This window comes from Bombina bombina, chromosome 2, assembly GCF_027579735.1.
Source record: "Bombina bombina isolate aBomBom1 chromosome 2, aBomBom1.pri, whole genome shotgun sequence".
Lineage (NCBI taxonomy): Eukaryota > Metazoa > Chordata > Amphibia > Anura > Bombinatoridae > Bombina > Bombina bombina.
The window spans coordinates 1,337,383,934-1,337,404,938 of record NC_069500.1 but is presented as its reverse complement, the minus strand read 5'-3'; the positions used below and the strand labels follow the sequence as shown (position 1 = coordinate 1,337,404,938).

General features: G+C 36.5%; 1 protein-coding gene across 1 annotated transcript in view; it reads right to left on the bottom strand.

Moving 5' to 3' along the window:
* The window catches only part of LOC128650344 (cell death abnormality protein 1), a gene marked incomplete in the record, with an annotated part of 251,222 nt that overhangs the window by 205,512 nt on the left and 24,705 nt on the right, over positions 1–21,005 (bottom strand). The window contains 1 exon segment of the mRNA XM_053704215.1: positions 2,309–2,444. Coding sequence (XP_053560190.1) covers positions 2,309–2,444 — 136 coding nt within the window.

The following is a 21,005-nucleotide window of genomic DNA, read 5'->3' as shown; positions in this document are numbered from 1 at the left end:
ATATGGTGCTCCGTTACCATATGAAGACATATTTCCAGATCGTTACAGACAGTGACACGGTCTGTGTCACTGTCTAACTATCTCCATTGATGATGGTGGGAGGGAAGGTGGGTGGGCTGCCCAGCAGGAGAGAGAGGGGTGGAACCCTACACTTTGGCAAATTACTATGAAAAAAGAAAAAAAAGAAAATGCCCTAAACTGCCTACTGGCAGACTGTCTGCCAGTACCTAAGATGGTGGTGACGAGTGTGTAAATCAGGGAGGTAAGGGAATTTCAGAAGTGTGGTGCACAGCTGCAATTAGTGGCCTTCCAATTATCAAAAACCAATGGTGAAGCTATGCATGTCTTCTATATCTGAAGAAAGCAGATCCCAGAGAAGCTTTTACAACCATTTGTGTTATGACTGCACAAGCTATTTGTAAATAATTTCAGTGTGAAGTGTAAAGTTTGTTAAAGTGTTTTTTTGTTTTTTTTAAAAAATTTGATAGCATTTTTTAGGTTAAAAAAACAAAAAAAAAATCAAGGCTCTCTGTGTTTAAATGGAGTGATAGCAAAAATGCAAAGCAGTACTTTGAGCAACGTTTTCTCTAAATTTCCTGGTAACGAAGGGGTTAAACACAAAACACATTTTATAAGCATAGTATTGAGAATATTCCCTGCCTCCCTCTAATCATAGGTGCCACCATGATGAAGTCCAGAGCTGATGTTGATGTGTTTTGCAGGTATCTGAAGGAGAGTTACTGCAGATGTGCAGTGTAATGGCTGCACCCATGATTAGAGGAAGGTGCATGCAATGTATTTACCGTTTAGTGTCCCTTTAAGCATTTTTTGGGCAGAATCTTCCAAGTGGTGGATTTGTGAATCTATTATCTATAGGGCCGGACTGAGATAAAAAACAGCCATGGAACATTTGAAGATGAGCGCTATTTACCGCTGACTTAGTATAATGCGCACCCTCCATTTTTCTCAAAGTGGATTACTGGGATACTTATTCCCAATATTTTGTTTCAGAATTATATTAGTTTGTATTAAAAAAAAAAAAGTGCCAGATTGTTGTTATATGCACTCTAAAGCCGAATTGCATCCATTAATCGCCCCTTTAAATTGTAGCTTTCTATCCCCAGCTGCTGCAGCCCACCGGTACCCTGGTAGGCCAATCCGGCATTGATTATCTAGGTCTTCTTTTTTGCTTTTGATGGGAATATTTCTTCCTGAAATATCAACCTAAATAATTGAAAAATCAATGCTAAAGTCTTTGGAGATTTTTCTAGATAAATAGTTTTTCTATTGGATTGTGATTGCTACATTAGTTTGCCTGAAATACCGAGAGTACTCAATTTTGTTCAACTCTGTAAAAAGCATTACTGGGCTAAAAGAAGTTGCACACAGGTGGTAAATCACCATAGAACAGGCTAACAATGGTATTGAGCTGGTTGTTCGTTCCTGTGAGTGCACGCTCTGAATCATGAAGAAAAAGAACAAAAAAAAAGTGGTTTCATGTATATATAAAAAAATAAATTAAAAAATTAAGGGTGTAAAGGGCTATGAAACCCCAAAGGTTTCAGCATATAATTAAACAAAACAAAAAAAAAGGTTTCCAATTTTATTCTGTTCCAATGGTGTTCTTTGTTAAAGAGGTAGGCATCGGAAGCACTACATGGCAGGAAATGGTGCTGCCATCTAGGAGTTCTCTGCTGCCATATAGTGCTTACGTCCCTGCCACAAAAGATACCAAGAGAACAAAGAAAATTTGATAATAGAAGTAAATGTTTTGTGTCCCTTTAACTCATTTAAAATCTTTTTCTTGATGAAAGTCAGAGACCGTCACTTAATGGAAATGGAAGAAAAAAAACCCTGCAAGAAGCGCATCCTTTTGATAACTGCAATATTTGTTGGTTATCAAATTTTCCATGTTCTCATGGTATCTTGTGTTGAAACCTCACTCCTTTTCATGAGAGGATACTGATGCAGGCTCAGGGGTGTGCACGTGTTTTGGGCACTTTACATACACCAGGGATTAAAATCAAGTTTGTAACAATGTAACATTTTATGTAAAAATGTCTGTCTGAAGCACGAAAGTGTAATTTTAATTTCCATGCACTTCTGAGGTGGTAATGATCAGGTGCATCAATGAAATTTTATGATTGTATAATGTATTTTGTGATTTACACTTTTTGTATGTTCAAGAGAGAGTACACCTTTTGATGTAAGGTACGGTTAACATATATGAAAAAGCATTGTTTTTGTTCTGCATTATTTAAATATGTATTGCCAATATTATTTATATGCCAATGAAATGTTAACTTACTTGGTGTAGAATCCTTGTGGACAAGGAAGACATGACTGCTGACCACTCATAGGCTGATAGTAACCAGAAGGACAAGCTAAGCAGTCTGATGAATTTGTGCATGACCCGCTTGAACAGCAGAAACAATCTCCAGTATCTGTCAAAAGAAGAACAGCTATATAATCATCAACCACAACAACCACCACCACCTACTAAATACAGCCAAGAGTTTAAACACTTACGGCTAGATTTGGAGTTTTGTCGGTAACGACCCGAAAAACTAACGCCGGCTTTTTTCTGGCCGCACCATAAAAATAACTCTGGTATTGAGAGACCACATAAAGGCTGCGTTAGGCTCCAAAAAAGGAGCGTAGAGCATTTTTAACGCAGCTTCAACTCTCGATACCAGAGTTGCTTACGGACGCGGCCAGCCTCAAAAACGTGCTCGTGCACGATTCCCCCATAGGAAACAATGGGGCTGTTTGAGCATTGTTTGCTATGCGGTAACCCTTCCTATGTCTGCACTTAACACTCTAACATGTACCCCGAGTCTAAACACCCCTAACCTTACACTTATTAACCCCTAATCTGCCGCCCCCGCTATCGCTGACCCCTGCATATTATTATTAACCCCTAATCTGCCGCTCCGTAAACCGCCGCTACTTACATTATCCTTATGTATCCCTAATCTGCTGCCCTAACATTGCCGACCCCTATATTATATTTATTAACCCCTAATCTGCCCCCCACAACGTCGCCTCCACCTGCCTACACTTATTAACCCCTAATCTGCCGACCGGACCTGAGCGCTACTATAATAAAGTTATTAACCCCTAATCCGCCTCACTAACCCTATCATAAATAGTATTAACCCCTAATCTGCCCTCCCTAACATCGCCGACACCTAACTTCAAACATTAACCACTAATCTGCCGACTGGAGCTCACCGCTATTCTAATAAATGTATTAACCCCTAAAGCTAAGTCTAACCCTAACACTAACACCCCCCTAAATTAAATATAATTTAAATCTAATTAATTTTTTAATGAAATTAATTAACTCTTATTAAATAAATTATTCCTATTTAAAGCTAAATACTTACCTGTAAAATAAATCCTAATATAGCTACAATATAATTTATAATTATATTATAGCTATTTTAGGATTAATATTTATTTTACAGGTAACTTTGTATTTATTTTAACCAGGTACAATAGCTATTAAATAGTTAAGAACTATTTAATAGCTAAAATAGTTAAAATAATTACAAATTTACCTGTAAAAGAAATCCTAACCTAAGTTACAATTAAACCTAACACTAGACTATCAATAAATTAATTAAATAAACTACCTACAATTAACCTAACACTACACTATCAATAAATTAAATACAATTGCTACAAATAAATACAATTAAATAAACTAGCTAAAGTACAAAAAATAAAAAAGAACTAAGTTACAAAAAATAAAAAAATATTTACAAACATAAGAAAAATATTACAACAATTTTAAACTAATTACACCTACTCTAAGCCCCCTAATAAAATAACAAAGCCCCCAAAATAAAAAAATGCCCTACCCTATTCTAAATTACTAAAGTTCAAAGCTCTTTTACCTTACCAGCCCTGAACAGGGCCCTTTGCGGGGCATGCCCCAAGAAATACAGCTCTTTTGCCTGTAAAAAAAAAAACATACAATACCCAAGCCCCCCCAACATTACAACCCACCACCCACATACCCCTAATCTAACCCAAACCCCCCTTAAATAAACCTAACACTAAGCCCCTGAAGATCATCCTACCTTGTCTTCACCTCACCGGGTATCACACCGATCCGTCCAGAAGAGCTCCTCCGATGTCCTGATCCAAGCCCAAGCGGGGGCTGAAGAGGTCCATGATCCGGCTGAAGTCTTCATCCAAGCGGGGCAGAAGAGGTCTTCCATCCGATTGAAGTCTTCATCCAAGCGGCATCCATCCGGAGCGAAGCGGCAGCATCCTGAAGACCTCCACTGCGGAACATCCATCCTGGCCGACGACTGAACGACGAATGACGGTTCCTTTAAATGACGTCATCCAAGATGGCGTCCCTCGAATTCCGATTGGCTGATAGGATTCTATCAGCCAATCTGAATTAAGGTAGGAATATTCTGATTGGCTAATGGAATCAGCCAATCAGAATCAAGTTCAATCCGATTGGCTGATCCAATGAGCCAGATTGAGCTTGCATTCTATTGGCTGATCGGAACAGCCAATAGAATGCAAGCTCAATCTGATTGGCTGATTGGATCAGCCAATCGGATTGAACTTGATTCTGATTGGCTGATTCCATCAGCCAATCAGAATATTCCTACCTTAATTCCGATTGGCTGATAGAATCCTATCAGCCAATCGGAATTCGAGGGACGCCATCTTGGATGACGTCATTTAAAGGAACCGTCATTCGTCGTTCAGTCGTCGGCCAGGATGGATGTTCCGCGGTGGAGGTCTTCAGGATGCTGCCGCTTCGCTCCGGATGGATGCCGCTTGGATGAAGACTTCAATCGGATGGAAGACCTCTTCTGCCCCGCTTGGATGAAGACTTCAGCCGGATCATGGACCTCTTCAGCCCCCCGCTTGGGCTTGGATCAGGACATCGGAGGAGCTCTTCTGGACGGATCGGTGTGATACCCGGTGAGGTGAAGACAAGGTAGGATGATCTTCAGGGGCTTAGTGTTAGGTTTATTTAAGGGGGGGTTTGGGTTAGATTAGGGGTATGTGGGTGGTGGGTTGTAATGTTGGGGGGCTTGGGTATTGTATGTTTTTTTTTACAGGCAAAAGAGCTGTATTTCTTGGGGCATGCCCCGCAAAGGGCCCTGTTCAGGGCTGGTAAGGTAAAAGAGCTTTGAACTTTAGTAATTTAGAATAGGGTAGGGCATTTTTTTATTTTGGGGGCTTTGTTATTTTATTAGGGGGCTTAGAGTAGGTGTAATTAGTTTAAAATTGTTGTAATATTTTTCTTATGTTTGTAAATATTTTTTTATTTTTTGTAACTTAGTTCTTTTTTATACTTTAGCTAGTTTATTTAATTGTATTTATTTGTAGCAATTGTATTTAATTTATTGATAGTGTAGTGTTAGGTTAATTGTAGGTAATTGTAGGTAGTTTATTTAATTAATTTATTGATAGTCTAGTGTTAGGTTTAATTGTAACTTAGGTTAGGATTTCTTTTACAGGTAAATTTGTAATTATTTTAACTATTTTAGCTATTAAATAGTTCTTAACTATTTAATAGCTATTGTACCTGGTTAAAATACAAAGTTACCTGTAAAATAAATATAAATCCTAAAATAGCTATAATATAATTATAATTTATATTGTAGCTATATTAGGATTTATTTTACAGGTAAGTATTTAGCTTTAAATAGGAATAATTTATTTAATAAGAGTTAATTAATTTCGTTAGATTTAAATAATATTTAACTTAGGGGGGTGTTAGTGTTAGGGTTAGACTTAGCTTTAGGGGTTAATACATTTATTAGAATAGCGGTGAGCTCCGGTCGGCAGATTAGGGGTTAATAATTGAAGTTAGGTGTCGGCGATGTTAGGGAGGGCAGATTAGTGGTTAATACTATTTATTATAGGGTTAGTGAGGCGGATTAGGGGTAAATAACTTTATTATAGTAGCGCTCAGGTCCGGTCGGCAGATTAGGGGTTAATAAGTGTAGGCGACGTTGTGGGGGGCAGATTAGGGGTTAATAAATATAATATAGGGGTCGGCGGTGTTAGGGGCAGCAGATTAGGGGTACATAAGGATAACGTTGGTGCCGGCGCTTTGCGGTCGGCAGATTAGGGGTTAATAAGTGTAGGCAGGTGGAGGCGACGTTGTGGGGGGGGCAGGTTAGGGGTTAATAAATATAATACAGGGGTCGGCGGTGTTAGGGGCAGCAGATTAGGGGTACATAAGGATAACGTAGGTGGCGGTCGGCAGATTATGGGTTAAAAAAAAATTATTCGAGTGTCGGCGATGTGGGGGGACCTCGGTTTAGGGGTACATAGGTAGTTTATGGGTGTTAGTGTACTTTAGAGTACAGTAGTTAAGAGCTTTATAAACCGGCGTTAGCCCAGAAAGCTCTTAACTACTGACTTTTTTCCTGCGGCTGGAGTTTTGTCGTTAGATGTCCAACGCTCACTTCAGAAACGACTCTAAATACCGGAGTTAGAAAGATCCCATTGAAAAGATAGGATACGCAATTGACGTAAGGGGATCTGCGGTATGGAAAAGTCGCGGATGAAAAGTGAGCGTTAGACCCTATTTTGAGTGACTCCAAATACCGGCGGTAGCCTAAAACCAGCGTTAGGAGCCTCTAACGCTGGTTTCCACGGCTAACGCCAAACTCCAAATCTAGGTCAAACAAACAGTATGCTGAGGGCATAGCAACATAATTCAAATGTATAGTTTTCGGAAAGGGAAAGTCTACTCCAGAATTATTGTTTAAAAAGATAGATAACCCCTATATTACCCATTCCCCAGTTTTGGATAACAAACATGGTTATTAATATACTTTTTACCTCTGATTACCTTTTATCTAAGCTTCTGCAGACTGCCCCCTATATCAGTTCTTTTGTATTAAAGAGAAATCAGTGCCGACTCATAAATAACTCCAGGAGTGAGCACAATGTTATCTATATGGCGCACGTGAACTAGCACTGTCTAGCTGTGAAAAACTGTCAAAATAATAAGAGGCAGCCTTCAAAGGCTTAGAAATTAGCATATGAGCCTACCTAGGTTTAATTTTGACAAGACTGTCCCTTTAAAAAATACAATTAAAAAAAATAAAATACAAAACTGGTACCAAAAAACATAAAAATGTCCCAAAAATGTTTTTGTAAAAACAAATTGTAATTTACTTAATCCTCAAATGTATCTATTTTAAACTTTCCATGAGAGCATATCTTGGTAGGCTCAGCAGCAGGCATGTGTCTTGAGAACCATACAGCAGCAGTATTTACAACATTATAAATATAGTTCTCAAGTGATGTTTATATTCCTGAGCCTGATTGGGATCTTAATATATATTTTATCAGATTGTTTTTGGAGGTTGGGGAATCTCCTTTTCCCACTGGCATAATAGCATTGTTGATCAGCGCAGAATAACAACCTCTTTTTCTAGTAACCCCTTTTTTCCCCCCATTTCTGTTATTCTTGCTGCAAATATGTCTGAATCCAGTGTCTTTCAGTATAGGGATGAAATGTATATGGGTATCTATAACATTTTCTCCAAAGACATTATTATCACTTCAGAGAATGTAGATATTTTATGCAAATTAATGAAAGACTTAGAAGAAAAACTAATACTAGAAATGAAACATAGGACAGAATTCATTTTTATAGAAAAATATTTAGAGAATAAGAGAGTCCCACATGGACTTAGAATTAAAAAGGAACGTGCATTTAAAATTGAAGACATTGAATTTAAAAAAAAAAAAAAAAAAAGATGGAATGATATTTCAGAACAAGCATCTTTTAACCTTTTACGATTGATTAAAGACTATAGGGGCAAATTCTAAAAAAGAAAAAATTAGAAGTTGAGATTAAAGAACTTTAAGTACAATTAAAAGAATTTGAGAGTAATATTGATTATATTAATAGAGAAAAAGAGATCAAGAAATTAATAATAAGCACTAACCAATTAAATTCTTAAAGTGAAAGTGAAGAAATTTACGAGGGACTGTGAAGATTATTTGTCCCATATTAACCAGCCTAATTGGGACAACTATACCTCACATAAATGGAGACATGTGAAAAAAAGTAGAGAATGAACAAATTACCAATTATAGGGATAGAACAAATACCAATATAACTCATAACCATAAAAGGTAATTATGGATATAATTCCCATAACCGTAATAGCAACTATGGATATAAACCATCTAATACTAATTCTCAAATGAGAGACTCTAATGGATTTGTACAGCCATCTAGACAAGGATTTTTTTAAAATGATTAGAGAAATAAAAATACATATAATAGGGATTCTTACGGAACCTCAAACCAACGTAAGCAAAACTTTGGTACTAATTATGCCAACTCTTATGATCACACTCAATATCACAATCGGTCTCATCAGAGTAATGGCAAACCTCATAATAGTGAAGGAACACATTTCGGTGATAATCATCACCAGAAATTTGATAATGTTTCCCATCGTAGTTCGCAATTACATTTCAGAGATAATTCTAATATTAACTATAACTCCAGTAAAGATTGGAGGGCACCAAATAGGTTTGCACCACTACAGAATTATTAAAATAGCAAGCAAAATAGTTCCAATACATCTTTTTTTAGGGCACGGCCCAAATGTATTTCAAAGTCCATTACCGCAAAGAGACGCAAGGAAAAGAAGTGAGTCAGACAGAGAGGAAAGAGGAGGCAGTAGGAGATCCCAAAAAAAAAAAAAAAAAAAAAAAAGTCATGGTTTTAAATAAACCAAGCCCCAATCTGGGTATTTTCAACCTTAGCAAACAATCTATAAAGAAAGAACATGAGGAAATATTGAGTAAAGGATTATCTTTTGCCCCAAGTAGTAGACTGAATAAGTTTGGCACTTACATTGACGCACATAAATTTATTAGGAAACTCAGTTAAAAAATGGTTCCTTAAGTCAGGAGCAGAAAAGCTAGCAGATAACACACTGATTAATGATAATGTTTACGTACACTGATCTAAGAGATAAATCAACTTTTTATCCGAAGCAAGATAAAGGCCCCATAATAGAGACATTTGAAAAATTAATTTTAAAGGATATTGAAAACTTGGCTGAAGAAAAAATTAATAAAAACATAGTAATTTGACAAAAATAAAAATAAATAAAAATTATTAAAGATCGAGTCCACTGATGATATAATCATAAAGCCTGCCGACAAAGGTGGGGGTATAGTGATTTTAGACACTATTGATTATCATAAAATATGTGATAATATTTTAGAAGACACAGATACATATAAGAAATTAGGAAATGATCCCACAAAAAAAGTATATGGAAGAATTAGCAAGGTTATTAGACTCAGCAAAAGAAAAAGGAATGCTTAATGCTAAGGAAAGGAACTATTTCCTAAATTCCTTAAGATCCCATTGTTATACTGTCTACCAAAAATCCATAAGTCCTTAACTAACCCACCTGGTAGGCCGATTATATCAGGTGTAGGATCACTCACAGCAAATTTATCAGAGTATCTAGATATTTTCCTTCAAAAATCCGTGAGAACTTTGTCCTCTTATCTTAAGGATTCCACAGATGTTTTGAAGCTAATAGAACAGATCCCTTGGCAGAATGATTTTATACTTGCTACGTCACTTCTTTATATACTTGTATTAACCATCAAGATGGCTTACTGGCCATTAAACACTTTTTAGATAAAGATGATACCCTAAGAATTGAACAAAGAGTATTCATCATGGAAACTATCAACGTTATATTATCACAATTCTCAGTTTTATAATCAAGAAAAAGGAATGGCTATGGGCACCAGGATTGCTCCAAGTTATGCAAATTTGTTTATAGGTTATTGGGAACAATTATTTTTAGCAAGTAGCCCGTTTGGAGCAAACCTGGTGTATTATAAACGCTATATATACACATGATATCATCTGGCGAGGAAATGAAAGTTTACTAGATTTTATTGTCAATATGAACAACAACAAAGTAAATCTTAAATTTACCTGTGAGATGAGTAGGTCAAGTATTAATTTCTTAGACTTAGTATGTAATGTTATTCTCAGGGAATATTTCTAAGACACATTTTAAGAGTGTGGACGCTAATAGTTATATTCACCATACGAGCTGCCACCATCAAAGGTGGATTAATAATGTCCCTAAGGGACAGTGTTTGCGTATAAGAAAGAATTGCACTAGTATGGCTGATTGTGATAATCAATCCGAGAAATTGAAGCAAAAATTTCTTGAAAGAGGATATGAAGATACTATGATTGAGAAAATACGAGATGATATAAGAAAAGTAGATAGGGAAGATTTACTAAAATAAATCTAATCTCACATTGAGAAAAAAAAAAATCAAGAAGTGAAGAATGACAATATGTTCATTCCAAACTATAGTAATAATACATTTTTATTAGAAAAAAATTCTAAAAAAAAAAAAAAAAATTGGGGGATTCTAAAAAACGAACAATTAGGATCTGTTCTACCTCCTAAACCTCAAATTGTATATAAAAGAGCACGTAACTTAAAATCAATTTTAGCTCCCACAGAAGGTAAAAATAAAAATAAAATTAAAAGTATGTCCCAGGTTGACCTTAGTGGCAAGAAATTAAATGGGTTCTTTCCATGTTTGACTTGTAAGTCGTGCAAACACTCAAAAAAACAAAGAGAATTTAAATCTAATATCACAGGGAAAACTTAAGATAAATGATTTGATCAGATGTTCAGATAAAATTGTAATATATATATATATATATACACACACACACATATATACATACAATGTCGCTGTGGGAAACAATATGTAGGAGAATCTGAAAGACCACTACGTGATCGCATTCGCAAACATATATGGTCTATTGAAAATCACCATCTAAATAGAAATAAAGATCTCCCAGTACCTAGACATTTTGCGACTTGCAATAATGGTAATCTTGTTCATTTCTCCTACATTAGGTATAGAAAAACACAAGAAAAATTGGAGGGGTGGTAATGCTCAGATGGAACTCCTAAAAAAGGAGACCAAATGGATCTTTGAATTGAGGACCTTACAACCTAATGGCCTTAATTTAGATTTTAATATAGGCCGTTTTCTGAGGGAGTGAGTGTAACAGACTCTTTTATGACCATCTAAGATATTCAGCAGTAACGGACCTACTGTTCGGTTATTCCGATTGTCTGCATATATATCTTTTCATTAGAGAATTATTGTTTGTACAACATAAGAACCAGTTTATATATGTTTAGATTTTGTAACAAATATTTTTCATTGATCTAATATCGATCAAAATTAGGTTAGATATTTTATTTACATTTCATCTCTAAATCAAAGCCACTTTTTATATATAAAATTTATATAAAAATTTTTTATAAAGAATTTTTTTCAAGAAATGTATTTTTTGTATATATTTAAAAAAAAGAAGCTTTAATTTTTTTTAACTTTTAAAATTAATTGATTTAATTTTTGATTCATTATTTCAATACTTCATTTTCTTCTGTAAATATTAAGTATTCAATTTTCAATATTAACTCACAATGGCTATCACGATACATTTGACCTATATAAAGGCTATTGATTTATGACTAATGTAAATCATTGAAATTTAAGATGGAGCAATTAATGTGTTATTGCATTCTTCCTTTATTTTTTAGCTCTCTATGGAGTTCATTTTTGGTATAACATATTGTAGCAATTTGTTTCATTTTTATATTGATTGTTGTGCTGTTTTTGTATATGCAAAACGCCCCCTTTGTAGGAACCTATGAGATCTGGTTTAAAATGCCTTGTATATTCACTTTCTGGAGCTTGACAAAGGCCCTGTACGGGCTGAAACGCGTTGCTCCGCTCACCAGCTGCTTTCTAGTTGTTTCCTATCAGCTTCCGTTTTTTGTTGGATCATGCTCTCAAAGACAGGAGACACTCCGGTACAGCCATTGCTCACGGAGGGACTCAGATCACATCTGTTGCCGAAAGAGAGAGAGAAAAAAAAAAAAAAAGGGAAATACCCACAGCATCAGAGAACCATTCCGGTCGTCTGACTTCAAGAGGAAATTATCGTGTTCTGGATTTCTAGTGACTAATACCAGACATCTGTTACCTTTTTGTTATCTTCATTGTATCCATTGTTATCGGATCATCTTTGGGTGCTGCACATATAGCATTTAGTACGCCTGATCAACTTATTTTTTGCTTATCTTATTATGTTTATTATTTCTTTGCGTGTTTGTTATGCCTAACTATTTTATTCATTAATAAATATATTTTATACTATAGTACATTTGTTTAGGTCATTGTATCACTCACCATATGTATAGAGTTTAGGTTTTTTTTTTTTTTTTTTTATAACTGACATATTTGTTTAGTATTATAGCTATTTCATATTGCTATTTTAAGCTGACACTACAGCGCTGTGGGTTTAAGTATCCTTTTCTTTCTGATTGGGATCTTAACCTCTTAAGGACATATGACGGAATTTTTCCGTCATAAAACAATTGAGCAAACAGAAAGCTGTGTCCTTAAAGGGTTAATATATATTTTTTCAGATTGTTTTTGGAGGTTGGGGAATCTCCTTTTCCCACTGGCATAATAGCATTTTTTTTTATCAGCGCAGAATAACAACCTCTTTTTCTATATTCCTGAGCCTACATAGGTATATGGAGCCAATTATTTTTCCATCAAAATAGTTCTAAGTCAGGAATCGACAAATATTTTTAAAACCAGTGGCTCCCTGGTTTGTTAAGCCCTGTTCTAAGAATTTAAAAAACAGAATGGATTTAACTATGGATGCACACACACATATATAGATGTTGAGGGTAAAGTAAGAAATTGGGTAATCTTAGCATTATCATTCTTAAAAAAGAAGACAGACTATGAGAAAGATTAAATTATACTTATCTCAATACAGAAAAGGATATCAGCACATCATCTCACGACACAAATCATGTCACCACATTGTGTAGACACTTTTTTTTTTTTTTTTAGTATCAGATATGTGACTCTACACACAGGTGCTACCACTACAAATGGGTATCAGTACACACAAGTATAATTTACAAGATGTATCTATACAACACACAATTAAAAGCATGGCCAGCTCACTAGTAACGTGGAGAAACACAAACTAAAGGCATCTGCAACACCTCTACCAGAGGGTGACCCCACTACCTGTAGGAATCTGCCACCTTAGTAATCCACAAGGATCTATGCAGTGCTAAAGTATTATATATCATAATTTATGTAAGAACTTACCTGATAAATTAATTTCTTTCATATTAGCAAGAGTCCATGAGGCCCACCCTTTTTTGTGGTGGTTATGATTTTTTTGTATAAAGCACAATTATTCCAATTCCTTATTTTTTATGCTTTCGCACTTTTTTCTTATCACCCCACTTCTTGGCTATTCGTTAAACTGATTTGTGGGTGTGGTGAGGGGTGTATTTATAGGCATTTTGAGGTTTGGGAAACTTTGCCCCTCCTGGTAGGAATGTATATCCCATACGTCACTAGCTCATGGACTCTTGCTAATATGAAAGAAATGAATTTATCAGGTAAGTTCTTACATAAATGATATATATATATATATATATATATATATATATATATATATATATATATATCATTTATGTAAGAACTTACCTGATAAATTCATTTCTTTCATATTAGCAAGAGTCCATGAGCTAGTGACGTATGGGATATACATTCCTACCAGGAGGGGCAAAGTTTCCCAAACCTCAAAATGCCTATAAATACACCCCTCACCACACCCACAAATCAGTTTAACGAATAGCCAAGAAGTGGGGTGATAAGAAAAAAGTGCGAAAGCATATAAAATAAGGAATTGGAATAATTGTGCTTTATACAAAAAAATCATAACCACCACAAAAAAGGGTGGGCCTCATGGACTCTTGCTAATATGAAAGAAATGAATTTATCAGGTAAGTTCTTACATAAATTATGTTCTCTTTTATGTAATTAGTCCATGAGCTAGTGACGTATGGGATAATGACTACCCAAGATGTGGATCTTTCCACGCAAGAGTCACTAGAGAGGGAGGGATAAAATAAAGACAGCCAATTCCTGCTGAAAATAATCCACACCCAAAATAAAGTTTAAATGAAAACATAAGCAGAAGATTCAAACTGAAACAGCTGCTATGTACTTATCTACCAAAAACTGCTTCAGAAGAAGAACACATCAAAATGGTAGAATTTAGTAAAAGTATGCAAAGAAGACCAAGTTGCTGCTTTGCAAATTTGATCAAACGAAGCTTCATTCCTAAACGCCCAGGAAGTAGAAACTGACCTAGTAGAATGAGCTGTAATCCTCTGAGGCGGAGTTTTACCCGACTCAACATAGGCATGATGAATTAAAGATTTCAACCAAGATGCCAAATAAATGGCAGAAGCTTTCTGGCCTTTTCTAGAACCGGAAAAGATGACAAATAGACTAGAAGTCTTTCGGAAAGTCTTAGTAGCTTCAACATAATATTTCAAAGCTCTAACAACATCCAAAGAATGCAATGATTTCTCCTTAGAATTCTTAGGATTAGGGCATAATGAAGGAACTACAATTTCTCTACTAATGTTGTTGGAATTCACAACCTTAGGTAAAAATTCAAAAGAAGTTCGCAACACTGCCTTATCCTGATGAAAAATCAGAAAAGGAGACTCACAAGAAAGAGCAGACAATTCAGAGACTCTTCTGGCAGAAGAGATGGCCAAAAGGAACAAAACTTTCCAAGAAAGTAATTTAATGTCCAATGAATGCATAGGTTCAAACGGAGGAGCTTGAAGAGCCCCCAGAACCAAATTCAAACTCCAAGGAGGAGAAATTGACCTAATGACAGGTTTAATACGAACCAAGGCTTGTACAAAACAATGAATATCAGGAAGATTAGCAATCTTTCTGTGAAAAAGAACAGAAAGAGCAGAGATTTGACCTTTCAAGGAACTTGCGGACAAACCTTTATCTAAACCATCCTGAAGAAACTGTAAAATTCTCGGAATTCTAAAAGAATGCCAGGAAAAATGATGAGAAAAAGACACCAAGAAATATAAGTCTTCCAGACTCTATAATATATCTCTCTAGATACAGATTTACGAGCCTGTAACATAGTATTAATCACAGAGTCAGAGAAACCTCTGACTAAGAATCAAGCGTTCAATCTCCATACCTTTAAATTTAAGGATTTGAGATCCTGATGGAAAAAAGGACCTTGCGACAGAAGGTCTGGTCTTAACGGAAGAGTCCACGGTTGGCAAGAGGCCATCCGGACAAGATCCGCATACCAAAACCTGTGAGGCCATGCTGGAGCTACCAGCAGAACAAACTAGCATTCCTTCAGAATCTTGGAGATAACTCTTGGAAGAAGAACTAGAGGTGGAAAGATATAGGCAGGATGATACTTCCAAGGAAGTGATAATGCATCCACTGCCTCCGCCTGAGGATCCCGGGATCTGGACAGATACCTGGGAAGTTTCTTGTTTAGATGAGAAGCCATCAGATCTATTTCTGGAAGTTCCCACATTTGAACAATCTGAAGAAATACCTCTGGGTGAAGAGACCATTCGCCCGGATGCAACGTTTGGCGACTGAGATAATCCGCTTCCCAATTGTCTATTCCTGGAATATGAACCGCAGAGATTAGACAGGAGCTGGATTCCGCCAAAACCAGAATTCGAGATACTTCTTTCATAGCCAGAGGACTGTGAGTCCCTCCTTGATGATTGATGTATGCCACAGTTGTGACATTGTCTGTCTGAAAACAAATGAACGATTCTCTCTTCAGAAGAGGCCAAGACTGAAGAGCTCTGAAAATTGCACGGAGTTCCAAAATATTGATCGGTAATCTCAACTCCTGAGATTCCCAAACCCCTTGTGCTGTCAGAGACCCCCACACAGCTCCCCAACCTGTCAGACTTGCATCTGTTGAAATTACAGTCCAGGTCGGAAGAACAAAAGAAGCCCCCTGAACTAAACGATGGTGATCTGTCCACCACGTCAGAGAGTGTCGTACAATTGGTTTTAAAGATATTAATTGAGATATCTTTGTGTAATCCCTGCACCACTGGTTCAGCATACAGAGCTGAAGAGGCCGCATGTGAAAACGAGCAAAGGGGATCGCGTCCGATGCCGCAGTCATAAGACCTAGAATTTCCATGCATAAGGCTACCGAAGGGAAAGATTGTGACTGAAGGTTTCGACAAGCTGATATCAACTTTAGATGTCTCATCTCTATCAAAGATAGAGTCATGGATACTGAATCTATCTGAAAACCTAAAAAGGTTACCTAAGTCTGAGGAATCAATGAACTTTTTGGTAAATTGATCCTCCAACCATGATGTTGAAGAAACAACACAAGTCGATTCGAATGAGATTCTGCTAAATATGAAGACTGAGCAAGTACCAAGATATCATCCAAATAAGGAATACCACAATACCCTGTTCTCTGATTACAGACAGGGCACCGAGAACCTTCGTAAAAAATTCTTGGAGCTGTAGCTAGGCCAAACAGCAGAGCCACAAACTGGTAATGCTTATCTAGGAAAGAGAATCTCAGAAACTGATAGTGATCTGGATGAATCGGAATATGCAGATATGCATCCTGTAAAACTATAGTAGACATATAATGCCCTTGTTGAATAAAAGGCAGGATAGTCCTTACAGTTACCATTTTGAATGTTGGTATCCTTACATAACGATTCAATATTTTTAGATCCAGAACTGGTCTGAAGGAATTTTCCTTCTTTGGTACAATGAAGAGATTTGAATAAAAACCCCAGTCCCTGTTTCAGAACTGGAACTGGCAAAATTACTCCAGTCAACTCTAGATCTGAAACACATTTCAGAAATGCTTGAGCCTTCGCTGGGTTTACTGGGACACGGGAAAGAAAAAATCTCTTTGCAGGAGGCCTTATCTTGAAGCCAATTCTGTACCCTTCTGAAACAATGTTCTGAATCCAAAGATTGTGAACGGAATTGATCCAAATTTCTTAGAAAAAACGTAATCTGCCCCCTACCAGCTGAGCTGGAATGAGGGCCGCACCTTCATGTGGACTTAGGAGCTGGCTTTGATTTTCTAAAAGGCTTGGATTTATTCCAGACTGGAGATGGTTTCCAAACGGATACCGCTCCTGAGGATGAAGGATCAGGTTTTTGTTCCTTGTTGTGACAAAAGGAATGAAAACGATCATTACCCTGGAAAGAAAGGGAAAGCAGAGTAGACTTAGAAGACATAACAGCATTCCAAGTCTTAAGCCATAAAGCTCTTCTAGCTAAAATAGCTAGAGACATATACCTGACATCAACTCTAATGATATCAAAGATGGCATTACAAATAAAATTATTAGCATGTTGAAGAATAAAAATGCTATGAGAATTATGATCTGTTACTTGTTGCGCTAAAGCTTCTAACCAAAAGATGAAGCTGCAGCAACATCCGCTAAAGATATAGCAGGTCTAAGAAGATTACCTGAACACAAGTAAGCTTTTCTTAGAAAGGATTCAATTTTCCTATCTAAAGGATCCTTAAAGGAAGTACCATCTGCCGTAGGAATAGTACGCTTAACAAGAGTATAGACAGCCCCATCAACTTTAGGGATTTTGTCCCAAAACTCTAATCTGTCAGATGGCACAGGATATAATTGCTTAAAACGTTTAGAAGGAGTAAATTAATTACCCAAATTATTCCATTCCCTGGAGATTACTTCAGAAATAGCACTAGGGACAGGAAAAACTTCTGGAATAACTACAGGAGATTTAAAAACCTTATCTAAACGTTTAGATTTAGTATCAAGAGGACCAGAATCCTCAATTTCTAATGCAATTAGGACTTCTTTAAGTAAAGAACGAATAAATTTCATTTTAAATAAATATTTAGATTTATCAGCATCAACCTCTGAGACAGAATCCTCTGAACCAGAAGAACCATTATCAGAATCAGAATGATGATGTTCATTTAAAAATTCATCTGAAAAATGAGAAGTTTTAAAAGACTTTTTACATTTACTAGAAGGAGGAATAACAGACATAGCCTTCTTAATGGATTTAAAAACAAAATCTCTTATGTTATCAGGAACACTCTGAGTATTAGATGTTGACAGAACAGCAACAGGTAATGTAACAGTACTTAAAGGAAATATCTGCATAAACAGTTTGTCATGACAAAACAGTACAAACAACAGCTGGAGGAACAGATACCATAAGTTTACAGTAGATACACTTAGCTTTGGTAGCTCCAGCCCCAAGCAGGGATATTCCAGAAGTATCTTTTGACTCAGCTTCAACGTGGGACATCTTGCAATATGTAATAGAAAAAACAACATATAAAGCAAAATTGATCAAATTCCTTAAATGACAGTTTCAGGAATGGGAAAAAAATGCCAGAGAATAACCTTCTAGCAACCAGAAGCAAAAAATCAATGAGACTTAAATAATGTGGAGACAAAAGTGACGCCCATATTTTTTCGCGCCAAAAAAAAAAAAAAAAGACGCCCACATTATTTGGCGCCTAAATGCTTTTGGCGCCAAAAATGACGCCACATCCGGAACGCCGACACTTTTGGCGCAAAAGAACGTCAAAAATGACGCAACTTCCGGCGACACGTATGACGCCGGAAACAGAAAATAATTTTTGCTCCAAAAAAGTCAGCACCAAGAATGACGCAATAAAATTAAGCATTTTCAGCCCCCGCGAGCCTAACAGCCCACAGGGAAAGTCAAATTTTTAAGGTAAGAAAAAAATGAATTATTCATATGCATTATCCCAAATATGAAACTGACTGTCTGAAATAAGGAATGTTGAACATCCTGAGTCAAGGCAAATAAATGTTTGAATACATATATTTAGAACTTTATATAAAAAGTGCCCAACCATAGCTTAGAGTGTCACAGAAAATAAGACTTACTTACCCCAGGACACTCATCTACATGTAGTAGAAAGCCAAACCAGTACTGAAACGAGAATCAGTAGAGGAAATGGTATATATAAGAGTATATCGTCGATCTGAAAAGGGAGGTAAGAGATGAATCTCTACGACCGATAACAGACAACCTATGAAATAGACCCCGTAGAAGGAGATCACTGCATTCAAATAGGCAATACTCTCCTCACATCCCTCTGACATTCACTGCACGCTGAGAGGAAAACCGGGCTCCAACCTGCTGCGGAGCGCATATCAACGTAGAATCTAGCACAAACTTACTTCACCACCTCCATAGGAGGCAAAGTTTGTAAAACTGATTTGTGGGTGTGGTGAGGGGTGTATTTATAGGCATTTTGAGGTTTGGGAAACTTTGCCCCTCCTGGTAGGAATGTATATCCCATACGTCACTAGCTCATGGACTCTTGCTAATTACATGAAAATATATATATATATATATATATATATATATATATATATATATATATATATATATATATATATATATATATATATATATATATATATACACACACATACATATATACATATATACATACACACACACAGCATCAATTTATAGATTAACAACACCTCTTCCTGAGGACAACACCGCAATCCAAAGCAGCTGTTATCATGGGTAAATCAAAGATCTATGTTCATCCAAATTTAGGCTTATATTGACAGCCATAACATAACAGTTCAGATGCCTATAAGTGGCAATGGCGCTTAGCGCTACTGTTAGGCTTTACAGCTCTTTCACCACATAAAGAGCAAGAGTGCAGTTCTTAAGGGCATATCAACTCTATCAGCTCTGCAGCAGATCTTATTTTGCAAAAAGCAGTTGTTATGCTTGCAATATGCAGAAAGAACTTTCCTTAGTATGCTTTCAGCAAAATGGGTCCTCCGTTTGTTAACAGGGAGTGATGTAGCCTATTCACAGCCATCCTTGAGGTAGTGTGCATTCAAGTTAGAAGCAATATGTTTTAACTGCATGTAGTGTGCTGACCAAGTCGGACATCTATGGATGTCCCTTGCCAACGGCCGTTTCACCCCCCACGTGACTTAGCATCCTAGGGGCTTCCTCAGGGCTTATGTCCCAATAGGGGTTGCACAAGTATTTAAGTCCCGCCCATGCATCAGATTGGCGAAATTTTAGCAGCATGATTTAAGCAACATATTACAATTGTTGCTAAACAACTTTACAAACGTGGTTTTGTTTCTTTTCAATATACATTCTATATAGTATCCTGATGGTATTATTATTGACCAAAGTAATTAATTAAGGACGGTATTTGTAATTTAAAGGGTCTGCATCATCAGTACATTTCAGAACTATTATTTCCTGCTCCCTAATTTTTGTATACAATCCTAGCATTACCCGGGTAAACCTGACATTACCCAAGCAGTTGTGGGTGAAGCCCACATGATAAATCTTCTCAGAGTGCATTGAGTCACTGCATGAACCATATATAGGATGCACTGTAATTCACACATCTTCACTATCTTTTTTGCCTCCAAGGTTCACTTGGGGTGGATGCCAGAGAATCGGCGGGGCGTCTTCCTTTTTCTGTGTTAAATGTAAAAAAAAAAAACTAAAAAAATGATATGTATCAAATTCAATTTTTTTGGGGATTGGGGGCCCCTTCTTAGATTCTTGCACCTGGGCCCTGTGGTTTCTAGTTACGCCTCTGTTTACACTAGAAAAGTAACCAAAGTTAATAAGAATTTGCTTTTTGATCTCCTAGGGAGTGTAGTACAAGCACCATTTTTACATAAAAGCAAGAGATATGCAACAGCCATTTAATGCGCCTGTAGTGATACAAGGAGCTAACCCCAGAGCAAGTTGGGTGCAAAAAAAAAAAAACACTAGAAATTTAACACAAAAATGTTAAAATGTTGTATGTGAGTGACAGCCAGCTAGTTCAGCTTGTGTATGCGGTTTTATTTATTTACGTAACTGGATTTGCACTTTGAGACCAGTAACATTTTGTGCTATTTTCACAGAGCTACAAAAATGTATTATATATATATATAATAACTCACTATTGTTCATTTGATCATCAGGATAGAATTTGCAGAGATCTGTACACAATAAAGTAA